Below are 11,900 nucleotides of genomic sequence, written 5' to 3' on the forward strand. Positions count from 1 at the left end.
TCAATAAAAATATATTAAAAAATAAATAAATACTGAGTAGTAAATAAATAAATAAAATAAAAACATTTTAAAAAGATGAAGTAGAAACTTAGACAATCTATTCAAAAGTTGGTTTTAGGAAAACTGGATAGGATATCCACATGCAAAAGAAGGAAATTGAACTCTGACCTTACACTATATACAAAATTGACTCAAAATGGATTAAAGATGTAAACATAAGACCTAAAACTGTAAAATGCTTAGAAGAAAACATGGAAAATCTTCATGGTATCGGTTTTGGTAATGATTTCTTGCATATGACATCAAAATTATAGGCACGAAAAGAAAAAAGATAAATTGAATGCCATCAGAATTAAAGTTTTTGTGCATTAAAGGATACTATCAAGATTATGGAAAAAAAAAACAAAATCCACAGACTGGGAGAAAATATCTTCAAACAATATATGATAAGGGGTTAGTTTCCAGAATATATAAAGAATTCCTATAAGTCAATGACAGCAAAAATAATAACAATAATAAAATAATAAATCAGCCAATTCAATTTAAAAAATGGGCAAAGGACCTGAATGGACATTTCTCCAAAGAACATATACACATGGTCAATTATCACATGAAGAGATGCTCAACATCACTAGCTATTATGAAAATGCAAATCAAAACCATAATAGTAATGATGGCTATATGAGTGTTCTGTGTAAGCTACTTTGACAAGAGTGTTATTTCAGGGAATGAATGTGATTGCTCTTCTGTAATGTTTTAGGGATTTGTTTAAAATACATATAATACATACTAGAGGCCTGGTGCATGAAATTTGTGCACGGGTAGGGTCCCTAGGCTTGGCCAGCAATCAGAGTCAATCGGGGCCTTCTGGCTGCCAGCCAGGGTCTCGCTTCCCCAGCTGCTGACTGCTGGCGAGGGCCTTCCTTCATTCCACGCTGCCCCCTGGTGGTCAGTGCATGTCATATTGAGTGATCGAACTCCCAGGTTCCCAGTCGAACTCCCAAGGGAACAAATTGTAAGTTAGGCTTTTATGTATATAGATAATAAAGATAGATATGAATGCTTAAAAAACACAATGAGATACCACTACATACCCATTAGGATAGCTATTTTTATTTTTCAGTGGAAAATAGTAAGTGTTGGTGAGGATGTAGAGAAACTGAAATTGTATGCATTGTTAGTGGGATGTAAAATGGTGCAGCCACTATGGAAAATGGTTTTGTGGTTCCTCAAAAAGTTCAACAGATTTACCATATGATCCAACAATTCCACTTCTGCATATATACCTCAAACAATTGCAAGCAAGGACTCAAATACTTGTACACCAATGTTCATAGCATTATTCATAATATCCAAAAGATGGAAATATCCCAAATGTCCATTGACAGAAGAATGGATAAACAAAATGTGGTATCCTATATAATAAAAGCCCAGCAACCATAACGGTGTAACGACCAGAATAACTGCTCAACCAGTCGCTATGAGGTGCATTGACCACATCTCCGATCAAAGGATGGCGAACAGGGAACCAGGATGGGTGGCGGCGGGGTGGGACTGGGGACTGGTGAGCCGGCGGAAGATGGCCCTGATCGCAGGCTAGGCCTAGGGACCCAACCTGCACATAATTTCATACACTGGGTCTCTAGTATCCATATAATGGAATGTTATTCAGCCTTTAAAAGAAATGAAATTCTGATAATGCTACAACATGGGTGAACCTTGAAAACATTATGCTAAGTGAAGAAGCCAGATACAAAAGGACAAACATTGTATAATTCTGCTTTATACGAGGTATCTAGAATAGGCAAATTCATAGACAGAAAGCAAAATAGAAGTTTCCAGGGGCTGTGGGGAGTGGGAATGGAGAATAACTGCAAATGTAATTATATAGGGGAGGTCTGAGAATGTAGACATAGACACAGAGTCAAATAAGACTGGACTTAAATTAAGTCCATTTACTATATGTGTGACATGGGTCAATTAATTAACTTTTTAAAATCTCAGTTTACTCATCTAAAATAACAACCCCAGTATCATAGTCAAACCAAACTCACAGAGCAATTATGAGGGTTAAATAATATAATACATATTGAGTACTTAGCAAAGAGTAGAGTGCCTAATAAGCATTCAATGAATGTTAGCTATTTTAACTTTTGATAAGTTTCTGGAATATAATGCAATAAATTTCTGTTGGAATACATGCAAGTACATATTTGCTATAATGATGAAACTGGTTGAAGCTTAGTTGGGGGAGGGGAGGAGGGTTTTGGAGGAGATGGGTCCAGAAGAACTTATCAGAAAGACAGCAACAGGACAGAACAGAACCTAGAAACATATTCTGTATATATTTGACAACACGATAGTATGTATATGACAGGTTATTTATATGTCGGTGTTACTTCTGGGATCAGTTCTCCCCTACCAAGAGAAATCATAATTCACCACTTTTCTCTTTTGCACTTTTTATTCCCTTCTTCCTTAAAAAGGGGTGGGAAATCTGGCAGTAGGGGAAAATTACATAATGTGTATGCCTGTATTTTAAGTTTTACCTTCTTCCATGAAACTGTTACCATATTTTAAGCATTTAATAGATGTGTGACATGGGTCAGTTAATTAACTCTTACCATATATTTTTTTAATTTTTTATTGATTAAGTTATTACATATGTGTCCTTATCCCCACGTTACCACCCCCCTACTCATGCCCTCACCCCCCTGGTGTCTGTGTCCATTGGTTAGGCCTATATGCTTGCATATAAGTCCTTTGGTTGATCTCTTCCCCCTTACCCCCACCCTCCCTTACCTTTCCTCCGAGGCCCGACGGTCTGATAAATGCCTCTCCGTCTCTGGATCTGTCCTTGTTCATCAGTCTATGTTGTTCATTATATTCCACAAATGAGCGAGATCGTGTGGTATTTATCCTTCTCTGACTGGCTTATTTCACTTAGCATAATTTGGAAACAGCCTAAGTGCCCATCAACAGATTAATGGATTAGAAAACTGTGGTACATCTACACAATGGAATACTACGCTGCTGTAAAAAAGAAGGAATTCTTACAATTTGCCACAGCATGGATGGAACTCTTACCATATTTTTAATTATTTAACTCTTACCATATTTTAATGAACTCTTACTATATTTTAATTATCTCTTACCATATTTTAAGCATTTACTAGATTGTGACACGGGTTAGTTAACTAACTTTTTAAAAAATATCATGCTTGGCACATTAGATTCTTAATTAACATTTGTCAGGTGATTGAATTATAAGTGAGCTATGCTCCCCACCTCCACCCACAGGGATGCCCCCTGTGACAATTTTGCAAGAGCTCTATTTTTTTTCATTGTCTAAAGATTTACATATTAGAGTTCTATTTTTAAATTATCTAATATTTATATTGATTCCACTTTTTAAAAGGTTTTGAAGCAGCTTTCAGTGTTACTTATCACACAAAATAAAAATTAGGGAATTTGGAGAGACTGTTTAAGATAAAAAGAAATATCAACATATGCCAATAAGGTTCACAGTTTTTAGAGGTGTGTTGCAAAATGGGTTCTGAGCATCATAGCAGCCATCACAAGGAAAGTTAATTACTCAATTCACATTGCCCATATGATTCAAAACACACAATCACTCAACTATCTCAGTGACCAAAAATATAATTATTTTCCTTTGAGTTATTACATAAAAATTGTATTTTGATGTAATATATGCCTTCACGAATATTATACAGTAAATGAAAGCCAAATTTCATGGTATATTTTGTATTATAACCATTGATGTAGTAGCCTCAAGGCCAGGTGGATGAATTCTAATAAGGACCAAAAGCAATTTTATCCAGGTTTGAAGCTCTGGTAATTTAGTTTCACTAAATGAAAAAAATCACTTATTCAAAAGAAATGATTGCACAATAATTAGTGTTCCAAAAATATTATAATTTAGTTTGGATAAGTGTTAGGCAGTAGAGACTTCGTGACTATAATCTCTAACAGGAACCCACGATAGCTCTAATATTATCCCTATGCCTTTAAGGAGGATGCCTTTGACATCATGTTAGGAAAGTACTAGAACGGTTCAAGTCACATGACTGAGCAGGGAGCCATTTTAGTACCTCAAGTAGACAGACCATGGAGTACCCTGAGGGACAGTTCTCCCAACTGTCGGAATGTAATTCAAAACTAAAAACGTTAATATCAGAAACTATAAGTTTCCAAGAGCCCAAAATTGTTGTCGACTCTGGAACTAAAACTGCCAGTGACTACAGAACCCAAATTGCGGGTGAGCAAAGCACCTCAACTCTTGTCGACCATGGCGCCCAAACTGATGCCTACGTCGGCGCCCAAGGTGATGCCCAGGCCGCTGCCAGACCTCCTCTGGAAAACTTAACGGGAAAGCAAGGTAAGTGGTTTACGTTCCAGCCCCGCCAAAAATAAAAATATTAAGGATATTTTTGGGAGTTTATTTGAACTGTGCGACCCCCTTGAGGAGAAATTGGTGTAACTTGTGTTCCTGTCCAAAGATATAAAATAATGACTCTGTGGAGGAGACGGGGCGGCTAATATGTTACATAGTTTGGGCGGGATTCTAATTATTTCATGGGTTTGCGTAGTGGCATATTTGTCATCCGGCGAGCAGCAACCGAATGTGCCACGCTTTTTACAAATATCGCTGTGCACTGGTAAAAGTCCTGTGGCCACTCTGAAGGTTGCCCCGTGCCAAGAGAATTTGTTCTGAAGCCTTGTTCCTCGAGACCCCAGAGCGGCCTGAGCCTCTTGAGACTTTTCCCCCAACCCCACCCTCACCCCCACCCGGCACGCGACGATCTGGCTGCCGCCTCGAGGCCACTTGTCTGTCAGCTCCAGCAGGCGGCAGCGGAGGCGTGGCTAGTGGGGAGGGGCTGTGCACTCTGCTGCTACCTGTGGCTACACAATCCACCCGTCGCCTGCCGTCGGATTCCATGGCTTGCTTCCCTGTAGCCCACTCACGCCCCCTTCAGAACCGTCAGGGCAGAGAAGGGTGTCTTCCCCGCTCGGCCTTTCGGGTGCCATTGCGAGTCAGAGGAGGAGCAGGTGAGTTGGTCAGGCGGAGGGTTCTGGGGCTGGTTAGTGCTGTGTGTCAGCGCACGGTGCTTCCCTCCCTGCTAGCCTAGACGGCGAGGCTCGAAGGCTGGAACCTTCAAGTCTATGAGCTGGGCTCTTCCCTTGGAAGCTTAGTGCCCCTGGAATAAGGATGGAGGGTCATTGCCTCCAAACTGCAGCCCGCGGCTATGAACTTGAGAAAATGCGAATTTTGGCTGATGCTGACTTAGGCTGCCTGGAGCATGTTGTCTGGTGCCTTCCACCTAGCTATAATCCTAATTCCAAATCTAATTTCACTGAAGCTAGATGGAGCTTGGGGGTAATGAATGGTGGAGAGAGGTCCCATTAATTTAATTATGTATCAAAGAATGCTTGCCAGAAAAAGTGGGTGGCTTTTCTTAAATACGAAACAACCAGTTCATTTGGTTAAATGCAGGTAACAAATTTTAAAACATATTAAAAACTCATTTCAACCCTGTTTTCCCACCTTCACTGAAAGTTTCCCTTTTTACATTGTTTCTTTCACAAAATAAAGGCATTGAAATGAACAAAATGTCCTACTCTTAGTTCTGCTGAGAACTCTAAAAGTTACTACTGATCTGATAAAATCTTGCTTAGCAGCCAGTTCTTCAAATATCTGTATTTCTGCTCCCAATCTTAAGTGTTGGTTACTTTTTATTCTGTTATGCAATGTTCTCAGCCCCAATATTTTTAATTTAATTTGCTATATTTTAATTAACACCCCCTGTGTATAACTGTATGAAGCAGGAAGAAAAAAATGATTATCACAAATAAGCAATGTCTCTCTTTCCCCGTCCTTTTCTCTCTCTCATCCTGGCTGCCTGCTTTTCCACTGCTGGCTTCTCTTGTGCTTTCTATGCATTTCTGATAGTTTCTAAAGTAATATTAAAGGATTGGAATTATAACTGGTGAATGATTTCACCATAATAAGGTCTCAGACTAACTTGTATGTGATTTTTTAAAAAAAGGTTCCAGTGCTTTTAAATGATATTCAAGTTCAAAACTCAGAGCCCAGATAATGGTTTACAGAGTATTAGAAGCTGTACATTAATCAATGGTATAAGATTTTATAACTTGGTATATTGTATAATGTTCTTAGAACCTAATAAAACTTTGTCAGGTTTCATATATGTACATTGTTTTCTTTCCACTTTTGAGAAAAGTTTCCTCAGAAAAAGTGAGAGCCCTAAAACCCTAAATGCAAACTACTTAAGATCTATCAAAAATAGATGGAAAATAAAATGAAAAAATAAAGATTAATTTAGGATTATTCACTTTACAGAAGGTGTACTTTTAACTATAAATGGATCTGTCTTAGGATTCCTTTAAATAACTTTTAGGGGTGTTTCAAATAACTGGTGGTTGTGAGGAGTATACGAAATAATAGACCTAACACACTCAATGTAGTGCCTACACACAGAATGCACGCAGTAAAGGCTAGCAATGAATAAATCAAATTGGATTTTAGTCTTTCATATTACCTTTCAGGAATGTCTATTCAATGAAGTTAGTTGTACTCATATAGATAGCCATAAGAACTGGACTTTTTGAAAGGTAGATCTGAGCTATTTATGCTGGCTCTAGTCTAGAGTCATAAAAGCTACTGGCTCTCCTATGGGCTTAATTCCTACCAATCAATTATAGTGAATAAAATATTGAAAATTTAGCTTTTGTTTCTTTCTAATAATCATAGAAACTTTCTGCCAGTGGTTTGGGGGTTGATTTCCGACTTTGGTTGGCACCCTCCCTGCAGAGGAATGTAGTTTGTTTCACATACCTTTCACTTACCCGCTTCACTTACAATTGGTGAAATTGTGGTCCTTTATCTGAGAGTCTAAAAATATCATTAAAAATACCAAATCATGTTTTATAACAGCTCTTATTTTATTTGTTATGCTATTTGGATTGATTTTTGAAAATCTTCAAGTATTGTAGGGAAGATAAAGAACTTTTAAAAAATAATAAAGTTATTTCAAATAAGGTATTTCAGAACTGTACACACACATCATTCCAGTGAGGATTATGGGCCAGGCCTTGTATAATTTAACCAGTACTATCAGAAGTGATCAGCAGAGGGAACAAGAGGAGTTTTTGGTGACTTTCTGTTGGTTTTGTTTTTGTTTTCATGAACTCAAAAACCAGAGATGAGTAAACACCAGCATGAACCTCCTTATGAAATTGAGAACCAGTTTATATGGCGTCTGCCTCCGGTAAGAAACCCTTGTATTTCAGAGCAAATATCTTCAGTGCATAAGTATTAGCTCTGCTTGGATTCTGTACCATTTCTATTTAAGGTAGGCTATAAAAACTGAGAACATTTGTTTCCCAGGAATCATGTTCTATTAAGCAGTCCTATCCCAGTGTGTACTCTTTTAGCAGCATTTTTTTTGTCCTGCACATACCACCTATCATGTGGGTTGATTTCCTGGCAAACAATTGTGACAATGATGGATTCAGTATCAACAGCTTGCTCATTGGATAGCCAAGATAAAACTCTACTGAAATCCTTTCTGTCACCTCAAAAGGGTTAGTGAGAAGGACCATGTTCTTCAAATTGATCACCATGCAAGGCTGTTGAAGCTCCTGTCAACAATGTGTTAGGTTTCCCCCCACCCACCCATTGAGACCTATATTCAAGTATTATTTAGTCTACAAAACTATATTAAGATGGGCTTCAGAAAGTTATTTCCCCCATTAGGGTTAATTAATGTACTCAGTAAACTGCAGCTAAACCTTTCTTTAGCAACAATAACTGAAGGGCAGCAGTGAGAGGCAGGAATATAGAACTAGGAGAAGGCATTGACTGTAGCTACTAAAAGTCAACAATGATATTAGAGTTCACCTCATCCTAAATTGACCTGCACAATGCATGGTATCTCATGGTACATGGCATTGTTCCTAATGTTTGGGAGGCTTAACGTTTTTTTAAAGAAGGACTGTCTCTGACATATCTGTTCTGTTAACTGCCAAGTAGACAATCTTTCTAATTTGTCAATTTATCTCCTTTTTAGGAACATGCTGCTACTGTCAGAGAAATTATACGATCCGGAAGTGTCGCCATGAAAGATAAACTAAAAATTGACTTGTCTTGTAAGTAGTTAATATCCATTCACCATACATTGAACAGTAACTTATTAAGGGATTGCTCTGTGCCAGGTGCTCTATTCCATACTAAGGATTTGAAAAGAATAGAATGCGTTCTCTGTCTTGATGGACCCTAAGAGACGCTTAAATCACTCCTATCTCTTCTTTTAAGAGGAAAAGAAGTAGATATTATGCAACTTGAGGTAATTATCAAAATGTGTATAAGAAAGAACTTAAGGGTCAACTGTGGGATTTTCCTACTGCTGATTGTCTCCTACATACAAGCTTTGGGATTTCTGACTATGACAAATGAATGTACTGTTCTTTGTTTACAAAGGTGACACACCTTTCTCTCTTTTAAACAACATTTATTAGGTTTTATAAATATAGAGAAGCAGAACCTATGCCCTGAAAATCTGTGTGTATGTGTGTCTGTGCATTTAAACTGCGATTGCCACTTTGACTTTAATTCTAGCTGGATCACCCATTGCAAATCAAAAGCTGCAGAGGGTTTGTTTTTTTAAATTATAGAATGTCCTTTGTTCAGCGAATTTTACATGACAATACATGTATTTATTTAATAAAACTTTTATGTTAAAAAGAAAATAAATACAGATAAGTATATAAAGAAGGAAATATAAAATGGCCCATAAACCCACCACTCTAGTAGCTCTATTGACATTTTTAGAAAGGGCAATACAAGTTTATGGCTAGGAAATTCAAATAAAACAAAAAAGTTCAAAAGGAGGAGCGAAACTCTCTTTCATAGTGCTCCAAAGTCAGTGCCAAAAATAACTAATACTAACCATTTCTCCTTGTATTTCCTTACAGACAAAACTTTTATGCATAATATAATCATTTAAATAGTCTGTTTTTAAAGTTAATTTACACAAAAAGGATCATGTGAAATATAGTTCTGCATCTTTTTTTTCACTTACCATTAGAAGATTACACTTGAATCCTCAAAAGATATCCATATTTGAGACATCTGGGCAGGATTCAGAGTTGTCAGTGTATAATGTATATCCTATATAATCCTATGTAATAAAAGGCTAATATGCAAATAGACCAAATAGTGGAACTACTGGTCACTATGACACGCATTGACCACCAGGGAGCAGATGCTTAATTGCAGGAGCTGTCCCCTGGTGGTCAGTGTGCTCTTACAGGGGGAGTGCCACTCGGCCAGAAGCTAGGCTCATGGCTGGGGAGCACAGTTGTGGTGGCAGGAGCCTCTCCTGCCTCCGCGGCAGCACTAAGGAACCTTCGGGGGGATGTCCGCCTGCCAGCTTAGGAGGGAGAGGGCCTAAGCCAGCAGGCAAACATTCCCCTGAGGGGTCCTGGACTGCGAGAGGGCACAAGCTGGGCTGAGGCCTCCCCCCTCCCATAGTGCACCAATGTCATACACTGGGCCTGTAGTATATTAATAATATACTTTTATTTCAAAAAGTTTTTAATCCTCACCTGAGGATATTTTTATTGATTGTAGAGAGAGGAAGGTGGGGGAGAGAGAAATATTGATGTAAGAGAGAAACATTGATCAGTTACCTTCCATACTTGCCCAGACATGGAATCGAATCAGCAACATTTTGGTGTATGGGACAATGTTCCAATCAACTGGGCCACCTGGCCAGGGCTACATATTTTTTTCAGTGTTTGGCGATTGTATAAAATTTTATATTTGTGAAGCTAACTAGAGGTTATACATTGAGACTTACTAGCAAGATTCTAGGATCAACCCTTCCCTCACCCAACCCTTTGAAAACACCCATGCATAATGACATGATTGAATACTTCTTATGGTATCAAAATGAATGGCTTTGAATGAACAGAATTTGCCTTTTAGGATGAGAATGAAACATTTACTACTTTGTTCACATTTGTTCACAACTATTTCTAAGAAAATTCTATACTTTTGATCAAGTGACACAAACTGGGGGAAAATGTATTCCATTTACTCTGCTTTCTTTCCTTTGGGGAGTTACTGAGTGCATGTACAATCCTATATAATAAAAGGCTAATATGCAAATAGACTGAACGGTGGAACAACCGAACAACCAAACAACAGGTCGTTATGACGTGCACTGACCACCAGGGGGCACGCATGGAACATGGCAGACAGGCGTTGGCAGCAGGCGGCAAAGCATAGAACATGGCAAATGTTGGCCATGGTAGGATGGTGGAGCAGGTGAGCAAAGGTGCCAGATCAAGGTGGGGCACCAGTCGATGTCATTGGGGTGAACCTCTTGTGGTTACTGAAAATTCTTTCTCCCGCATGCCACGGTCTGCCAGGGTCCAGCCCCAGCGGGCCAGGGGTTCCTAAAGGTGTGGATGGAGTCGGCAAAGAATGATTTACATGGAGACAACGTTCAGATGATCAGCATAGCTCTCTTTAGTCTCCATGGATCTTCCTGTGCCTGGCTGAGGCCACAGAGAAAGATCCAGAGGCAAACTGAGCCTTTATTTTATAGTCAGAGGTAAACAAGGTAGTGGTTACCATAGTTACACTGTTCTTGTGAGTTTCACTTGTGTTGACCATAGTTACACTGTTCTTGTGAGTTTCGCTTGTTTTGGCCACTTCCTGCACCTCCCTCAGCCCATTAGCTTCCCAGATAAGATCTAGGGAGCCTTATAAGGTCAAGCCTAATTATGCTAAGAGGACTATGCCCTCTAAGCTGGGACTTGTTTGTGACTTTGCCAACAGGTCAGTCTGAGGCTTAACCCTATAGCGGCTCCCCACAATGGTCCTGCCCAGTGCTCGCACCTGCTGCTGGCGCCGGCCCCATTACCACCTGCTGCTGATGCCAGTGCCGTTGCTTGCACCTGCTGCCAGCACCTGGCACCGGCCCCGATTGCTCGGCACCGTTAGAGGGTGTGAGCAGTGGCTGCCGGCCCCGATCACCACTGAGGGCTACTCCACATCCCCCTGCTCCTGAGGGGCTATTGGGGCAGCAGCTGCCGCTCGCACCCGCTGATGGCGCTGGTCCTGTTCGCTCTGTGCCATCAGTGGGTGCAAGTGGGGCTGGTGTCTTCAGAGTGTGGGAGTGGCGGTGGAGGGAGAGGGGCTGCCGGCTAACAGGATACCAGGGGCCATGATGGGAGGGGCCGGGTGGGGTGAGGAAGATGGGCCGAGACCTGCCCCTGTGCCCACTGCAGCCTTGCTGCCCACAGTTCCTTTTAAGGTGCAGGAATTTGTGCGCTGGGTCCCTAGTTCTAGCATAATGAGAAATAGTAGACTTCCCTGAAAGACTAGTTTATCCCACACACATCTCAGTTATTCAAACCCTAGGAAGTTTAAGAGTACATTGGGAAGATGTCAACTTTAATCTTTCCTGCTTCTCTTTAGCTGATGGACGTCATGCAGCTGTTGAGGTGAAAGATGTCTCACTAACTGCTAAGGTGGTTGACTTGCCTTGCGTTATTGAAAGTCTGAAGACTCTTGACAATAAAATGTTTTATAAAACAGCAGATATTTCCCAGGTATGGATGAATTTTCTTAATCTCCTAGCTCTTACATCCTTCCAGGAATCCCTTTCTCCCTCCTTTTCTCTCTTTGTTTTTATTTATTGATTTGAGAGAGAAACATTAATTTGTTGTTCCACATATTTATGCATTCATTCATTGGTTGATTCTTGTATGTGCCCTGACCAAGGATTGAACCTACAACCTTGGCATAGTTGGGATGACACTCTAACCAACTGAGCTGCCCAGCCAGG

General features: G+C 39.8%; 1 protein-coding gene across 1 annotated transcript in view; it reads left to right on the forward strand.

Annotated features, from left to right (window-relative positions):
- Positions 1-7,244: 7,244 nt before the first annotated feature.
- TAF7L (TATA-box binding protein associated factor 7 like) overlaps positions 7,245-11,900 on the forward strand; it is a 21,232-nt gene continuing 16,576 nt past the window's right edge. Inside the window, exons 1-3 of the mRNA XM_023750437.1 lie at positions 7,245-7,310; positions 8,112-8,190; positions 11,531-11,664. Of these exons, the coding sequence (XP_023606205.1) occupies positions 7,245-7,310; positions 8,112-8,190; positions 11,531-11,664 (279 nt within the window). The remainder of the gene's footprint in view (positions 7,311-8,111; positions 8,191-11,530; positions 11,665-11,900) is intronic.

This window comes from Myotis lucifugus, unplaced genomic scaffold (assembly GCF_000147115.1).
Source record: "Myotis lucifugus unplaced genomic scaffold, Myoluc2.0 scaffold_13, whole genome shotgun sequence".
Taxonomy (NCBI): Eukaryota; Metazoa; Chordata; class Mammalia; order Chiroptera; family Vespertilionidae; genus Myotis; species Myotis lucifugus.